At 43.3% G+C, this 18,796-nt stretch overlaps 1 protein-coding gene across 9 annotated transcripts in view; it reads right to left on the bottom strand.

Annotated features, from left to right (window-relative positions):
• NAV2 (neuron navigator 2) overlaps positions 1-18,796 on the bottom strand; it is a 775,852-nt gene that overhangs the window by 132,349 nt on the left and 624,707 nt on the right. For all 9 annotated transcript variants that reach the window (XR_008669893.2, XM_055356422.2, XM_063711041.1 and 6 more), the window contains one exon: positions 4,939-5,061. Coding sequence is in view for 8 of the 9 variants with exons in the window: in XM_055356422.2 (XP_055212397.2) it covers positions 4,939-5,061 (123 nt within the window). In the remaining variant the exon portion in view is untranslated. The remainder of the gene's footprint in view (positions 1-4,938; positions 5,062-18,796) is intronic.

Raw genomic sequence — 18,796 nt, 5'->3', positions numbered from 1 at the left:
ACTTAACATATCCACAGGTTCTGGAGATTAGAATGTGGCCATCTTTGGGGATGATTATTACACCTACCACAGGCTTAGAATGAAGCGTGAGGGGAGCAGTCTCTTCCCATTTTTGCTGCTTCTCTTATGTGGCTCTCAGTAGGGACTATGCTTCAGAAATAACTGGCTTGTTGGGGACCTACCACCTGGTAAGGGCGCCAATTGCATCTTCAGGCTGGGGACCTCTGGCCTGGATTAAACTCTTTCCTCCAGATCAGACCTGAATCCATGAATGCACTGCTTGGTGCCAGGAGGCCTGCTTTGTTCCATATGAATCACAAAGCCAAGCAGTGTCCTGGGCTCTTGGAGTTCTCATGACACTCCCAGCAAGGAAGGAGGGCTCAGCTTGGCAGGCTGCTCAAATACCAGGTTGCATAGTTACATTCTCACACCATGAGACTCTCCTTGAGAGAGGCCTCCCAATTCAAGCTGAAACTGGGACACCTCTGAGTGCCAAGGCCCTGGATGCAGCCTGGAAAGTCTGTACAGTGACTCTGAATCCTTCACTGAAACAGCAATCTCAGTACTTAAAACGTTCAGAATTTGAAGGGTAATGAAAAACTTATAACAAGAAGAAAAAAAAATATCTCCTTTCCGCTTGGTTTCCTGGCACAAAGGTGGAGGGCGATTTTCATTTTGTTCAAGTTTCAGGCTGACTCTTTACCACACAGCGCTTGTTTTTTTGTCTTTAGAAGGTTTGAAGTAATATGGTCTTATCGCCTAAATTAATAAAAAACACTGAAGTTCAGTAAGTATTCTAACGGCTTAGAAGAAAGTTACCAAGTAGTTCCAAAGTCCTCCTTCTGATCTAATGTCACACCAAGCCTGATTTCTGTCCTCGTTGTGCTCTCAATGGCATTTATGTGATCTTGAGATGACATTCGAGAGGAGCATCTAACTGGCTCAGCCCGTTGTGTGCTAAAACACAGGTTGGTAAAGAAAAGGATGAGGAGGATGGTGTGGCTTTGCAGTCACCAAGAAAGGGACTTAGAACTTTCCCAGAGCTGATCTTTATGCTTTCAAAGCTCTCAACTTGCTGGAGTTCGAGAACTTTTGATGGGTTCTGAGAGGACAGCAGTGCATGTAGGAACTGGCAGGAGTTCAATGAGCCATTTGACTGTCTGTTAGCCTAGTCTTGGCCCTCCTTGCCATATTTCTTCTTCTTCCCAGTCTGCCAGTTTGGAGACCTCCATGCCAAAGCTCCTTTTATCTGTCTGTTATCTGGAGCCTATGATGTGTAATAAGCCACTCCATTTGTCCCTTTTGATCCTCTCTTCTCAGACACCTGGCTCTAGTCTGCTGGAAGTAGACACTGATCACTATCAGGAAAAACCTGGAGCCCAGGAGTGGCAACCCTAAAGAGTGACAAGAGATCAAGCGCACACTTTACTATCTTCATTTATTATTTCTTAGAAGCTGGCTGGTAACATACCAGACTCACCAACTGACACAGTCTCTATCTCCCAGGCTCTGAAGGCATCCATTCTTATCAGTTACTTTTAATAACCCTGAAGATACCCCAGCCACATTCTGCTGCAAACAGGCAAGTTCTGCCTGGTAGGCCAGCGTCCCTTAAGGTCTTTTCCTGGAAGAGCTGTTCTCCCCAGCTGCTTGGCTGTGGTTACTAATTTTCTTATTCACACAGTGATCTGCCTTTCTTTCGTTTGCTGAGGTCTAATCAGGTCTAATCACTCAGTACTTTTCCTCTTTCCTTTGTAGAACTCATGTGGTCTATTGCTTATGTGTGAATGGAAAAAGGACCGGGCTATCTTTTTATACAGAACTTCCTGGAAAAACCTTAGCTCTGGGACCTTCGATTTTCAGGTTTAAAGGAAAGAATTCGGGTCAATTATCTAAGTTGTTTAAAGAACATATTTCCAATTACAGGGACAAGAACAGTATTATCCAAATTGCAGCCACTTGCATACTACCTTCGTTTTCTGATATAACTACATACCATCTGTGATATTCTTCCTTGATATTTCACATTAAATTGTCTCAAGTCTACACTATCCTTACCTTAAGCAGCATTTGTAAAATCACAGGTTTGATGTGCTAGTTGTAAGTTTTTAAAAAAATATTAAAATTAAAATGTAATTGTTAAAAAGGAGTATTTTCCTATCTGCCATCTAAAATTATCTCCTATACCACCATGATAGCCTCCCACTTTGGGAAACACTCATTTAGAATATAGATTTTGTAACTACATGAGACTAAATTTGCGATTTACGTAAAGAATTTTACAGAAACAAATGTACTATTTCAACTTAGCCAAAGATGAAGTATTACTATGGTCAGCTCATAATAACTTTGGAAATTATAAAAATTTAGCATATTCTAGAATAATGGAAAATATCTCCTTGCCTATAGGCCTGAACTTATGTAAAACAAGGGTAAATCTGTAGTCTTTTACAAATCCTATGTCTTTAAAAAGCCATCTGAGTTCTTTCTTTAAAACTTTGTCAGTTATCCACTCAGTTTGTTTTTTGTTTTGAGACTGAGTCTCACTCTGTTGCCCAGGCTGGAATGCAATGGCAATGCCCAGGCGGCAATGGCACAATCTCGGCTCATTGCAACCTCTGCCTCCCGGGTTCAAGCAATTCTCATGCCTCCACCTCCCGAGTAGCTGGGATTACAGGTGTGCATCACCACAAATGGCTAATTTTTGCATTCTTAGTAGAGACAGGGTTTCATCATGTTTGCCAGGCTAGTCTCAAACTCCTGACCTCAGGTGATCTGCCCGCCTTGGCCTCCCAAAGTGCTGAGATTACAGGCGTGAGCCACCATGCCCGGATTCATTCAGTTTTAAATAAATGATCATATCGGAGCATTCCAGTCTGCAGAGAACCAAAGGACATTGTTGTCCATTTGGTTTAACCATACAGGCTGAACTAAAACAACCTAACAAGTGCTACCTATCTTTTCAACCCTACCCTCATCCTCCATCTCCAGAAGCAGAAACAAGCTCAACTATGATCTATAGTAATCCCATTAACCTTACAATGAAGCATTAAATTAAACTGCCTAGCGTAGATTCTTCTGCTACAAGGAAAACTGTATCTTGTAAGGCCTGTATTTTATGCAGATAGATTTACTAAACAATGGATAGAAGAATACAAATAAGCAAAATAATTTGGCAAATTGTGAAATCTCCAGTGGGGGTGTTGTAGCAACTGATTTTTTTTTACTGTTATTATTTACTATAAAGATTTTAGTTACAGAGAGTTTAGTTTCTCCTTAGTAAGAGCAGTTCTCAGCCTGGGCGCAGTGGCTCACGCCTGTAATCCCAGCACTTTGGGAGTCTGAGGCAGGTGGATCACCTGAATTCAAGAGTTCGAGACCAGCCCGGCCAACATGGTGAAACCCCGTCTCTACTAAAAATTCAAAATTAGCTGGGCATGCTGGTACACACCTATAATCTCACCTACTTGGGAGGCTGAGGCAGGAGAATTGCTTGAACCCAGGAGATGGAGGTTGCAGTAAGCCAGGATCATGCCACTGCACTCCAGCCTGGGTGACAGAGTGAGACTCTGTCTCAAAAACAAACAAACAAACAAACAAACAAACAAACAACAACAAAAAAACAAAAAAAACCTGTTATTTTTTTTTCTCAAATGGTTCATGTTTCTATGGACTTTTCAAACCCATTCCTTTCTTTGTTAATTACAGGAAAAAATCTGACTTGAGCTAGAACCCTAGTGGAAGGCCTTTTAACATCCCTGATATAAATCACAAGCCTGGGCACTGGGGGGACTCTAAGGAGGACACATTCAAGTTAGTGGTAGAGACTGGGCCAGATCCCAAGTTCCTAACAACTCATTCAGTGTTTCCCAGCCTTCCCTGAGAGAACATGAAGATTCTTCTTCAGCAAATTCCATCTCTGGGTGTGATTTCAGTATTTGTCTCTTTGGTGTGCTGCCCTATTTCTCTAAAGCCACACAATTACAGAAGTCACTTAGCTCTTTGTAAAAAGCATGCCCTGGGAACAGCAGGAAGCTGCTCTTGTGCTACTATTTGGCTTTCTGACATAAAAGGTTTACCCAAAAAGTCGATGGTCATTTTAAACCACTTGCATCTAAATTCCATGTTACATCTCATCAACCCAGATGTGGAAAGAGGTCACGTGTTCCAGCAAATCCTTAAACAGCCAGATCATTAAGGGTATTTGAAATCTGCACTGAAATCCAGAATTATAGCACATTAGAACTGGAAGGGATCATAGAAATCATATAGTCCAAACTCCTCACTTCATCGGTTGCTCAGGGTCATAGAATCAGTTTGTCAGAGTAAGAACTAGAACCTGGAGGCCAAATAGTCCTCTTTTGTTATCACAGTATTTTCTGAACCTCTTTTCTTCTCTGACAGCAGTGGCAGTGATGCCTGATCAACCTCTATGATGTCAACTGCTTAGCATGTGGTGTCTAAACCCATGTCCTTAAGCATTGTCTCCTATTACCATGCAACAGGAGGCTTTTTGGTGAAGGCTGCTCAGCCAAGGCTAGGAGAGATCCCTTCTGCACACAGACCTTCTGTGCCACAAGGTGCAATACCTAGAAAGCTGGCTAATGAGAGAGGAAGTAAAGCACATCCCTAAGGCCTGCTGAACTGACTAAGACACAGTAGCAACAAGCAAAACAATAACAAAAACCACCCAAGCCTGAACTCCCTGTGTTACTGCTGTCAGAAGCACAACCCTACACAGAAGCAGGACTCAAGAACCCTCAGCAGCCTTTTCCTACCTACTGTACCTGCTCCTAACCCCAGGTACAGATTCCAGGCCTCCCCTCCCTCTCTGTGGGTTAAAGTCTCCATTCACTCTCCCAATATCATAACCCTCATTTCTCAGGCCACCCTGGGATCACCTCTGCATCTGACCAGCCCCAAGTGCAGCAAGCTTACCTGTCAGCGTCTCCGAGGCCCAGGGAGGTATTTCGTTGCAGGGTCTCCCGTACCACAGCCATCCCATCAGGGAGCCGGTTCAGGCGACGGGTATAGAGGCCAAGTCCACCATCAGTCATGTATCTTTAAAAGGAGAAGAAGATGATGCCCATGAATGTCCAAAGCAAGTGGCTTCCAGGCTTGCATTCATATCCAGAAGCCTGTACAGCCACCAAGTGCTCTAAGGGGGAAGAAACTGAGGATTCCCTGAGGCTCTGGTGCTGATCACAGCCCAAGGATAACTCAGCTGCTGATCCAACCTAGAGGATCACCAGCTTGCTAACAAAAAAGTGAAAAAAGAGAGCGAACTCAGCTTAATTAACCCAAACTCACAGGTACCTACGACGCAGAAGGGAACTAGGGAATAAAATTAACTGTCAGATGGATTCATGACATTCTTTTTAATGTCAGCAATTATACAAGCAGGTGTTTTACCTGAGTAACGGAAATGGAACTGACAAATCATTAGCAAATCATAGGCAATAATATTACAGAACAGTGAGTGGAAAAAGCAGGCAAGCTTTTGAGAGAGGGGGAAAGAAAGGATAGAGGATAGATGAGTGACCTTTGCCATCACAGGCAAGTCACTTCCCTGGATGGTGAGTTTTTCACCCAGGCTATAGGACTATCACAGCCTGTGATATGTGGGAATATTACAACATGGGCATGAGAATTAGTGAGACAAGGAATATGAAAGTGCACTGCAATTTGTGTAAGGCTATATAAGTGGAAGACATTATGGTTGTCATGATCATGAGGTGAATTTCACCCTTGATACTGATGTTTTCAGGGGGTTGTCACAGAACTCTGAACAACACTAATGCTAATTTATTCTTTTTTTGGTAATGCTACAAAGCTGTCTTCTGATGAAATCAGTGCTGTTCTTGAGAGGGAGGATGTCTGGAACTTTCTGTACAGATGGCTGATTGTCTACCAAGCAGACAAGTTCCTGAAAGCTTAGCCACTAGTAGGAGGTAGCTCAGTCCAAGGCAGCTGTACCTCATATCTACCTTGGCTTCCTCACAGCCCCCATAAAGGAGACTGGTTTTGTCATTTCCCTCATCTTCAGAGGAGAACAGGAAGGCAAAGCAAAACTTGGGCAGAGCCAGAAACCAAACTTGGATGCCTTCAATCCCTTATGGGCCCCATCAGATCACCCTGCAAGGTATCTGAAAATGCAAGCATTTTACATTTCAAATCAAGTAATATGTAGTCAGAGGACCAATGAGTCATTATTTTTCTGAAACAGGGTCAGCTGAGCTATATCATGGAAAGCTTAATTGCACTTGACATTTTAACTTTTGCATATATGGAGTCGACCCTGAGGGTTCCCAATCCTTTCTTCTACCTGTAGCTGGGGACCTTTTTAGGATATATTTTTCAAGAACAGAATTATGAGATGCAGACAAGGCTGCCCAGACCAGGAAGTTCAAGTAAGGGGCAGAGAAGAAAATTCTCACTGGAGTTATCTCATATGAAAAGCACCTTCCAGAATGGGTAAGAGGAACCCAGGAAGCTTCTAAGCTACTGTGGCTAAATTCAACACCTCCAATGTTCCCTGCTCCTCCCTTTATGACATTAATGATCCCCGAGGTCACAATGTCAACATAACGAGAAATCTGTTGGAGTAAATCAGACTAAGTGTTTGTGCTTGTGCTGAAAATGCAACAGAAGAGACTGAAGTTTTCACTCAACTTTATCATTTTAAAAACCACTCTGTGAATACACTAAAAACCATCAAATTGTATGCTTTAAAATGGTGAATTTTTAGCCCGGCATGTGGCATGCACCTGTTGTAGTCCCAGCTACTTGGGAGGCTGAGGCAGGAGAATCACTTGAACCTGGGAGGTGGAGGTTGCAGTGAGCCGAGATCGTGCCACTGCTCTCCAGCCTGGGCGACAGAGTGAGATTCCGTCTCAAAAAACAAAACAAAAAAGAAAACCCCAAAAATAAATAAATAAAATGGTGAATTTTATGATATATGAATTAAATCTCAATAAAAATATAAAAAATGATTACAGCTATAGTTAATAATTATTTGTCTAATTGCCCTTCAATGCATGTCTCTCACACTAAATAGTAAGCTCTTCGCAGGCAGAGATTCTTATTTTGTTCAAATCTATATCCCATGAGCTTAGTACATACTAGGTGCTTATTAAATACTGTTTTTGTTGAATGAATGAACACATGAATGAATGAAGCCCAAAGACACAGCAATAGGGCTGTGCAAATTTTTTTTTTGCAAGAACACTGATTACAGGTTTTCTTTCCTCTTAAGCTTTAACAAACTTACATTTAAGACATATGACAAGCAAATTAAACTGTCGATCTGCCAATCTACCCATTATCCATCCATCCAGCCACCCTCCAACAGATAGAGTGACTCAGGGTAGAGTAATGGGTTATGGGCATCCATCCTACAAGTAGCACAAGGAGGAAAAAACACCTACACCAAAATGCCATAACTTTGCCAGAGGCTGGACTTTCTAGACCCCATGTCCTTTCAAGGAGAACTCAGTGGAAGCTCTTCAAAATACAATCTATTACACCATTAAGCAAGGCAGTTAATTTTGATTTTAGCAAAGTCTGCCCAGCCAGTTAGATAAACAAAATTCTTTCAACTGGGGAGATCTTGTCAAAGGACAAACAAACTAATTTTAGCATTCATTTCCCTGCTGGATTTTTATTGCTGGTGAAACAACACACACGGTTGGGTAATTACACACACACAGGCATGTAGACAAGGCCCACATGTACAGAACCCTGGCTTCCTGCTAAGGCCAGACGGTGGGGCCTGGTGAGCATTCCAGACACAGAATGCTGAGAAACGTTGCAGCCCCAGCCCAGCTACACCCGGGTGCAATGTGGATGTGTCAGAAAACGACAACCCCAGAAAAGCGGGAAAGCCTCTGAGAAATGGGACTGAAATGGAACTGAACGTGTGAGCTGGGCTTGCTGTTGGGAATTCTGACTTTGTTTTGGCAGAGGGGAGGGGAAAGGCAAAGCTAAATCAGGATCTTCTGCCTTCTCAAACTGTAGGAAGAAATGAAAGTCAGGGAGGTGAATGCAACTAGTCTGACAATGATCTGGTTTCAAGACTGCAAGTCTATTTCACTTATCGTGCGCATGTAGAGGGAGGGCAGGCAGAGTGATAAGGAAAATGGGGAACTTACCTCTTCTTTTAGAGATATGTAAACACATGTTCAATTGTTTTTTAAACAATAATATTCTTTAAAATAAATTCTGTTGTATGTCTCTCCCTGGGAGACGGCACAGCACCAGAGACAGAGCTGTGGTTAGAGCCAGCCTCACACTCAAGAAACTAATTTAAAACGTTTCTAAATTATTATCCACCAATTACAATGATTTACAAACAGCTCTGTATATATTTTTAAATAACTCCTGTATTATACAGTCAATGAAAAATATACAAATTTGGGTTTGCTGGACCAAAATTTGTATAGGAATTGGCTATTGTATACATCAATATAGACTGCCTTAACAAAGTGAAGGCCTTAAGAAAGCATAATTTACAGATGAAGCAGCCACGGGTGTGTTTATCTGAAACACTGGCTTTTGCCCAGAGGTGTTAAAAAAGCTTGTGTTTCTGAAGGTTCAGGGAGCCAGAGGACTGATGGCCTCACCCTCCACTTGAGGAGCTTTTATAAGAGGCTCACACTGGGTGAAGAAGAAATGACTTGCCTGAGGTCACAAGCAAAGGAACAGGCTGATCCGAGAACTCAATCTCAGAACACCCATGCCACACTTTCCTTCTCCTTGGAGAGATAAATAATTAGTGCTGGAGCCTAATGAGGTGCTGGTAACATCCTCATGTCTTCTGAGTGGACTCTTGCCTCAGTTGCTAAGCTACTGAACCATCTCCCCGTTACCCTCCCGAGTTCTGCCATGATAGGTGGGTGGAGGCGGCTCTCCGCATCCACCTTCTTAAGCTTCCCCAGAGACCCCTGGATGGAAAGAGTCAGAGCCTCTGCTAAAGGGACAAGGTGTCTGTGGGGTGTTTTTCTTGCTTCCCTGGGGTGGCCCATGAGCATCAGGGTTAAGGAACATGACTGTTGTTAGACTCAAGTTGTTCAAATGCCTTCTCTGCCCCTTGCTGGCTGAAGGACCTAGTACACATCATTGTTAGTAAGCACTAATGGTACTAAATGCTCACTGGGTACTGTGTTAAGTGCTTCACATAAATCATGGCATTCAACCTTCAAAATAACCTTATCAAGTGTTATTATCATCTCTATTGTTCAGATGAGGAAAACAGAGCTGTGGTTAAGATCCCAGCGCAGGCAGGTGAGTTCAAATCCCAACTTTGTCACATTTCAGCGCAATTTCTTCTAGTTTAAGTTCCCTCATAGGATTGTGGCAGGTTAAATGAGACAGTGCATATGTTTAGAAAGCCCAGTGCCTGGCATATAGGGAGCACTTCCTAATCATTAGCTGCTTACAGGAGTGGCAAGACCTAGTTCCTGCTCTGGTGAAGCTCAAAACCTACTAGGGACTAAGACATGCAAATAGCTCTACTGCTACATAAAAGTGGTATAACAGATGAATGCATGCCTGGCTTTGAGAACACACGGGAGAAAGCATCGCAGAGGAGCGCTGTTTAAGCTGGCCCTAAAGGGTGCGGAGGAGTTTGCCAGCCAAAAGAGGATCCATCTAGACACATGGATAACATATGCAAAAGCAGAGAGAAAAGGCAGAGGGGAAGGTATGTTCAGAGAAGGGTAAGTAGTTCACTATTGCTAGAGCACTGGGATCACAGCCAGGAACTGGGCTGCATGGGACCTGGGGGATGGTTTTGAACATCTTGGATGCCAGGCCTTTGCCTGTAAGATGGGGGATACATGAAGGTACTAATGAGTAACAGGCTCTGGCTTCTGTTTCAAAGAGAACGTCGACTTTTCGATTCTTCCAACATTCTGTATTCAATTTTTGGTGGGCATTTTCTCATCAGTATTTTCTTCTACAGATTTTTCAGAACACACCATTTCCTAGTCCTGTCTGAGTCATCCCAGACCTCTGGGAGCTGGCCAGACTTGAAGGGTAGTCCTCACCATCCCTCCAGTCAAGACAGACCTGTGAAAGCAACACGCCTTTTACAAAAGGAACTTTCTCTACAGAATAGGTTGGTAACTGACACTAGCTATGAAAAAGCTGTGGAATCTAACAGGACCTGTTAGAACAAATACTCCAGACTTCAAGTCTAACATTTAGTAAACAGATTTCTTCCCTTTCTTTAAATGTAATGATGCAACAATGTGGAACCAAGTGAAACTGGCTTTGTGAGTCACCTTCAGAAGCGGCGAAAGGTGGCTTCTCATTTCCAAAGTTCAGAGTTCAACATGGCCTGCATAAGTAATACAAACTGACTGCCACTAATCTCACCAGAAATCACCTCTGTCAAGAACTGTGTGAGGAGAGAGGGGACAGAGAAGGAAAGAAATACGTACCGACTTGCTCTAGTCGAGTGCATTTCTAATAGAGCATGACATTAAAAAAAAAAAAAGCCTCTCAGATGCAAGAAATGAAAGAACAAACAGAAAACAAATCAATCCTACATAATTACTTTTCTTCAAAGACATGTCAGCCTGTCTCTATTTTCTGGACACACTTTTGGTTGAAACGTGGACATAGAAACATGGAATAATTACAAATGTGTGTGTAATATTCCTTGCCAATAACAATATAAATATCTGGACATATATATCAACACATACTTTGTTGCATAAGATTGAAAAAACTAATGGGAGCTGATGAAAAGCCCTTGTTGTTGAGCATGTCATCAACATCCAGATCCCCAAACATCATATGCTTTCACACGCCCCTCTACTCAGTTATAATACAGTGTGACATTCATTCTCTGAGTTTATTAGGATGCAAATCGAGTTTCTGGACAGCCCTGGAAAAGAATCCCTTTAGTTTAGGGCCTCTGAGAACACAGATGAATCAACTTCACTCCAGGTCGTAGGAGGATGCACCGGCCAGCGAGTCTAACAAAGCTGCCTGCATCCTTTTGAAAAAAAGCTGACCTTGCTGGGTGTGGTGGCTCACGCCTGTAGTCCCAGCACTTTGGGAGGCTGAGGCGGGTGGATCACCTGAGGTCAGGAGCTTGAGACCTGCCTGGCTAACATAGTGAAACCCCGTTTCTACTAAAAAAAAAACAAAAAAAACAAAAAAAACAAAATGAGCTGGGCGTGGTGGCAGGCGCCTGTAATCCCAGCTACTCGGGAGACTGAAGCAGGAGAATTGCTTGAACCCGGGAGACAGAGGTTGCAGTGAGCCGAGACTGTGCCACTGCACTCCAGCCTGGGCAACCAGAGTGAAACCCTGTCTCAAAAAAAAAGAAAAAAGTTGACCTCTCTGAAAAGAAAAGCGGTGGCCACATTGGCTTAAGGAAGAAGAGAATGCTCTGAAATGCAAAAATATGACTGGAAAAGAAAAGGGCTGAATTTCTCAGTGCGAATTATAAAACTGCAGCACTAAAATTTAGTGAATACTTAAAATTTTGCTAAGGAAACACATGGAAACCACTTTGTCCTCAATGAGTTTTTAGGCATAAATGTTTAGGCAGATGTGGCATATTTATCAAAACCTTTGTCCCCCATGACAAGTTCAGAGACATGTTGCAGCGACTCTAATATCCTACTCACAGCATATTGTTACATATTTTAGAATCAAATAAAGGTGAAATTCAAGTGAAGAACACAGTATTGCCTCTTCCTGATTATGGGTCACCCCAAACTGACACAAGATGAAACAAAACCAACAGCAACCTTTGGAGAGAAACTGACAATGCCTTTCTCAGTTGGGGTTCCCTGTGGTAACAGGACTTTAACCATAAATAAGACAGACTGCACAATCCACACAGTTAAGAAACAAGGGGATGTGAGGTGGAAGAGGGGTAAGAAATGTAATCTTTCATTTTTATGACTTAGTGGGCAATTCTTCTAACAGACCCACACATCTTTGGCCTTCACGCCTTTGGGGGAATGCTTCCAACAACCACTGGCAGAGGTCAATGGGAAATGTGACTTAGAGAATCCAACCAGTTTCCTACCTTTCTGCTTGATGCAAAATTGGGGCACCCTTTACGCGATTTCCTACTGTCCTCCAGGACTGTCAGCTCTTCAGGATGTCACCAAGTTGATAACAACTTGTTCTTTTTAGGAGGATTTGGGAGTTCAATGTACATCGTGAGTAAAATCTTCCCTTATCTCACTCAAGCCTGGAACAGTCTCCTGTGGCCACAACACACACCACCTTGGTTCAGAGCATAGGATGACGTGACCATGGCATATAGACGGCACTGCGGCGAAGTTTCTTCAATGGCCACGAGCCATCCTCAGGAGAACACACAGTTGAAGGGGCACCAGCCCCTGCTGCTCTGCTGCAAAGTGAGCCAGATAACCAGGAAAACCCAGATCAATCCTCTGGTCACGGTACAGCAGGAAGTCAAGGCTGCTGCAGAAGTGAACTCACTCAGGAGTTCTGGAGCTGACTCTGGCTAGTCCCAGTCAACAGAGCACACCTCACTGGGGAGTACTGCAAAGATGTTGCTAAGCTAATCAAACAAGGGCTCAGATCTAGCAGGCCGTGGGGACAGAGGCAGCAGCAGGAAAAGGTGGGCCTGAGTTAAAGAGGAGTCAAAAGGTCCCAGGGGCCCCCTGCCAGCCTCGCCAGGGAAAACTGGTGCCACAGACTTTTGCCATTTCTACTTCCTAAAGCCAGTGCTGAGGACTGCTTGAAAGAGAGAGAGACAGAAGAGACAGCGTGGGAGTCGCTGTCTGCAGCTCAACTCAACACATGCCTCTCCATCTACCTGCTGCTTGAAATACGGGCCATGGAGCAGTAGTTTCAACATCACCTGGAAGCTGTTTTAAAAAGCAGTATCCGAGACCTTCTAAACCAGACTCAACATTTCCATAAATTCCCCAGGTGATTTGTGTGCACACTAAAGAAAAAGAAGCACTGGACCCAGGCAGTGGTCTCTGTAGAGGGGAGCACAGATGATCCAGGAGTGAAAACGCAAGTGCTTCTACGTATATTTATTTCTCATCAAGATCTTTCTGATTCCTATGTTTTTGCACGCTATATAGTACATGCAATATTTCAATAACATGGCACATATATATTTTAAAAACAACTACAACCAAATCCAGTTGACAGACCATTATCTAAATCAGAAATTCCTAAACTTCCTTATTAACCTCTTTGGAGAAACTAGTGAAAGCTAGGGACCTCATCTCACATATGTGCAAAATTCACATCCAGCATGAGTTGGCTCACAGACCTCGAGGCCCCACCTTAGCAGTGACTTTGCTAAAACAGGGCAGAAGTAGATCCTGGCTGAGTAGATGCTTCAACATACTCTACAATGATTTCTACATTGCAAGACTTGTCTGTTTGCTATAAACCAATTCTGCAGTGGCTCATGGCATTGCTACAATTCACGTTACCCTGAGTTTTAGCACACAGGCTCAATCTCACCACGGCTTGGGTCTTGCTTTCACCAAACTCCTAGCAGAGAGATTGATCAAGTGGAGAATTTCTGTGTGGTGGTGAAACAGGCTACCAAGGTTTGTGTGTCTTTTGCAAAATGCAATGTGACTTTCCACAAGTTTAATAAAATTCCATCTAATACTAATTTCCAGAGCATTTTGGTTTAAAAAGATCTATACGTATATAAAGTCCAGGAGCATTTTAATTTGAAAGGCCTATAATAGCCCTAATAAAATACATACTCCGATGCACAAAGAGCCGAGGATTATAACAATAGTGTACTTATCACCCTTAAACCAATAAACATATGTAAAATTTTAATTATAATCCATGGCTACGCTTGTTTGAAATGGACGCAGGCAGGGCACACTTCTGAAGAAAGGCTGCACACATTCGAAAATTGACAGTCCCTGTGTCTGAAACTGGTCTTGCCTGAATTGTCTTTATTGTGGTTCAACTGTCAGTGTGGAATTGCAGCAAATATTTCTAGCATTAGCAGGAAGCTTTTTGTCCACCTTCTGAAAGATGAAACACATCCTAACACACAGGAGACAGTTCTCTAGACAAAGCCCCTTTAAGCTCTTTCTTAGAATGAAACAGATGGCGAAAGGAGATGGACTGATATCCACGAATTCTCAAACCTCAGAATAAACACAGATCCTCTGGAGAGCCTGACCAAAATGCTTATTCCAAGGCCTCAGCTTCATACATGCAAGATGTATTTAGTAAGGCCCAAATCTTGCATATTTTTAAAAAACAGACTTTACTTTTTAAGAGATTATTTCTCTAACACTGTACAGAAATTACAGAGTTCCTTTATATCCCCTCTTCCCCCCAACACTTTGCTCTATTATTATGTACACTTTTTTCTTAGAAACAGGGTCTTGCTTTGTCACCCAAGGTAGAGTGTACACTGCTGTCCTAAACTCCTGGGCTCAAGGGATCCTCCCGTCTCAGCCTCCCGAGCAGCTGGGACTACAGGCGCACGCCACCATGCCCTAATTTTTAAATTTTTTGTAGAGATGGAGTCTTGCCACATTGCTCAGGATAGTCTTGAACTAGGCTCAAGCCATCTTCCCACATCAGCCTCCAAAGTGTTGGGATTACAGGCGTGAGCCACTGCTCCTGGGCTATTATTAATATTTTGTATTAGTGTGGTTCATTGTTGCAACTGATGAACCAATATTAATACATTATTATTAACTAAAGTCACATTAGGGTTCACTCTGTGTCTTACAGCTCTACTGGTTTTGATACAGAATGTCACCTACCCACCATTACAGTATCACAGAATATAATTCCACCACCTTAAAAATGCCCCATGCTCCACCTATTCATCCTTTCCCCCAAGTCTGCATTTTTAACAGACATGCAAGTAATTCTCTTGCAGGTAGTCAGGCCAAAACTGTGAGAAATGTTGCCTTAAATCACGAGACCTGGGCGGAAGAACTGTGAGCTAGATTGGATTCAGTTTCCCTAAGAATTAGTTGACTATAATGTGGCTACACTGTAACAGTAATTTAAACTTCAGATCCTCTTAGTAACTACTCTTGGCCCCCTCTGTGTTAGGGGACAATATCCACATTAACCTAGGTTGAAGCTGATCCCCAATGTTTCCTCCATCTCAAATCAAGGCTTGATAAAAGTTGTTACTACTTGGCCGGGCGCGGTGGCTCACGCCTGTAATCCCAGCACTTTGGGAGGCCGAGGCGGGCGGATCACGAGGTCAGGAGATCAAGACCATCCTGGCTAACACGGTGAAACCCCGTCTCTACTAAAATACAAAAAATTAGCCGGGCGTGGTAGTGGGTGCCTGTAGTCCCAGCTACTCGGGAGGCTGAGGCAGGAGAATAGCGTGAACCCGGGAGGTGGAGCTTGCAGTGAGCCGAGATCACGCCACTGCACTCCAGCCTGGGCGACAGAGCAAGACTCCGTCTCAAAAAAAAAAAAAAAAAAAAAAGTTGTTACTACTTTAAGTTTCTTCTAAAATATCAAGTGACTCATGATCTCATAGTTAAATGCCTACCAGCCTCAGGACAGTCTGACTGTTGGAAACTCAGATGGCTGGCAAGTGGCAAGAGAGAGCAGTATTAGGCATGCTGAATTCAAAGCATTATGGACAACACACAGGTAGCTCAGTGTGGCATCATAATCAGATGCTCTTCCTCTGGAAAAGCCTTCTACATTGTCAACAGAATCTGACAGAAGTGGATCCTGGCTGAGTAGATCCTTCAACGTATTCTGCAATGGTTTCTACATTGCAAGACTTGTCTGTCCGCTATAAACCAATTCAGCAGTGGCTCATGGCAATGCTACAATTCACACGTTACCCTGAATTTTAGCACACAGGCTCAATCTCACCACTGCTTGGGTCTTGGCTTTCACCAATCTCCTAGCAGAGAGATTGATCGAGTAGAGAATTTCTGTGTGGTGGTAAAACATATTACCAAGCTTTGTGTGTCTTTTGGAAAATGCATTCTCCCGAACACTTCTGATGCACTGAAACACACCTGCCAATCATCATCTGTGGGCTGGTAAGTCTTATCATTCCTGCGATTTCTGCTACGGCTCCCCAAGCCTCAGAGTGCTCTGAGACACAGGCTCACTTTTCCCGTTAAGTCAGCAGAATGTATGTTGGCTTTGAGGATTGTATGTTCCCTTTGGAAGATGACTAGAGCCTGTAGGGGTGGGAATCTGACATCTAGTGTCTGTTTCTCTTCTGGGTTCATGTAGAACCCCCAGGTAACAACAAAAGTCTTTACCAAACTGGGGAGAAATCAGCTGGCACTTTGGCTTAGGTTCATGCAAGTTTCCCCTTGTCTTTTCTAGACTGCAGCTGAAAGAATGCCACGGTGTACTGAGAATAGACAGAATGAGAAGGTGACTAATTTGTAATTGTGAGACAATCCCTGCTGTAGACAAAGGCAAAAAGCAGGCCTTGGGAACATCACTCAACCTCAGCGAACAACTAGATTTCTGGAAGCACTGTAGGGAGGCTGCACGAAGGGCTCACATAGAGTCACATGTAGGACTTTGCCCAGAGGAGGCCTATGTTTAAGGTGGTGGCATTTGTGCAACAAACATTTATGTAGTACCTACTGAGAGGCAGGCACTAGCCTGGGTGTTGGGGATACAAGAATCAGACTCAGTCCTTGAGCTTGAGGGGCTTAGTGTCAGCTTGGGGCAAGCAGATGTGTAAATATTTGCATGGGGTTCAATAAAGGCCAAAGCACAGAGAGAGGCCAGAAAAGGCTCCTTAGAGAAAGAAAGCCTCCCATAGCATCTTGAAGGTGTCTGCCAGGCAATATTGGCTTGGGGGAGGGAGATCAGGTAGTTCACACAGACACGCATGTACAAACACAAAGGACCCAACATGTAAAGTGAACTCGGTGTATGGTTTTCTATGCTAAGTTTCTACCAGGTGATATTTTCATCAAGACAGTGATTATTCTGGGCACTTATTCTAAATGGGATTCAAAAAATAAACCACCAATACCAAGGAAATAGATATATAGACCTTTGGCCTTCAAGGGTAGAGGATTAAGCAAAACTAGGTGACTATGGGATGCTCAAATTACCAGCCATTGAATCCACAAGAACAGTAGACATGACAGCTGACAACAAGAAATGCTGGCCCTGGTCACTCGTCCAGATGTCACCTTCAGAAACTGCACACAGGCAGCTGAGAACACTGGTTGTCTGTAGGAATGATCCTATCTCTAGAGAGGGAGCAGGAATTTGAAAAGTATGTTCAAGGCCCAATGTTTTTGATAATGCATTCTCTAACTAAAGTTTGACAAAATTTGAGTTGTTGTGGAGCTATTAAAGATACAGTAATTCTGAAAAGCCACATCTAATTTTACCCTCCAGCTCTGCGCCTCCTCACCCCACAATCAGGGTGTGAGATCTTTCAGGATGGGGCATGACATCTAAAAAGAAAAAAGTTTGGGCCAGGCACAGTGGCTTATGCCTATAATCCCAGCACTTTGGGAGGCCAATGTGGGTGGATCACCTGAGGTCAGGAGTTCAAAACCAGCCTAGCCAACATGGTGAAACCCCGTCTCTACTAAAAATACAAAAATTAGCTGGACATGGTGGCACGTGCCTGTAATCCCAGCTACTTGGGAAGCTGAGGCAGGAGAATTGCTTGAACCCAGGAGACGGAGGTTGCATGAGCCAAGATCATGCCACTACACTCCAGCCTGGGTGACAGAGCAAGACTGTCTCAAAACAGAAAAAAAGTTTGAAAAACATTGAGTTAAAATATGTGAGGATGGAAATCAGTCATTGTCTTCCTGGAGAGTTCAGATTTTGAACTAATTAAGGTATCAGATTTCCATATTAACAGGAACTATCCAAAAGTGTGTTGTACATCCACAAAAGTTGCATATGATACATTCACATGGGGGGAAACAAGGCTGTGGCTGGGGTGTTACGGGGGGCCCACCCAGGACCTGAGCCAGGAAAGGGAAATCTCACAGCTCTCTCTTTGGGGTGTAAAAAGGCTTTTTTATACCCTGCAAAATGGGTCCCAAACCCATCTCTCCATCCCCTTGCCCCCTAAAAAGAAAACAGGCCATGGTAGAAAGTCTTAAGATAAAATCCCACAGTGAAAAGGCACCCTATGCAAACCACAGGCCACAAGAAAAGAGAACAATCACTCTAACCTCTTCAGCTTGGCACATACCAAATAACCCCCGTCCCTCGCATAGTGAGCAATGGAAAAATGCCCTTTTCTACTAAGGTTGGCAAAAGTGTGTCCTACTCAAAAACGTGCCTGTGGGGCCAGACATGACACAAACTCCCCAAAACCAGATGATGTGCTCTCAGTGACTAAAACACTTGTGCTTATCTTCACCTGGGCATGCAGTGTTCCCACACCATGATGCTCTGCCTCATCTAGCATATTAATGTCGAAATACAGGACGTCTTTTAGATCATCTCCCCCACCTCCCACTTGAGGACACCACACTGAGAAGGTGTGAACTCTAAAACCTCATTTTAAGTGCAACAGAGCATTGAGAAAAACATTCATGATAGGCAGTTTCATGGAACTACAGAACATTAGATCTGGGGGGATTTCAAAGATTACTTGGTTTAATGATTTTTCAGATGCAAAATGAAGACTCAGAGAATTGGAGTGATTTGTCCAAGAAAATACAAGTAGAAAGTAGTCACTAAGGTTTTTTTCATTTAAATGTATTTGTGTATTCAATAAATCCTTTTTCTGTCTTTTATGATAAAATTGAAGCCTGGCTCCCTTATTTCACATTTATTATAACTGTTGGCTTGTCTTTCTTCTTGT

This window comes from Gorilla gorilla, chromosome 9, assembly GCF_029281585.2.
Source record: "Gorilla gorilla gorilla isolate KB3781 chromosome 9, NHGRI_mGorGor1-v2.1_pri, whole genome shotgun sequence".
In the NCBI taxonomy this organism is placed as follows: Eukaryota; Metazoa; Chordata; class Mammalia; order Primates; family Hominidae; genus Gorilla; species Gorilla gorilla.
This window is presented reverse-complemented; position numbering and strand designations above follow the sequence as displayed.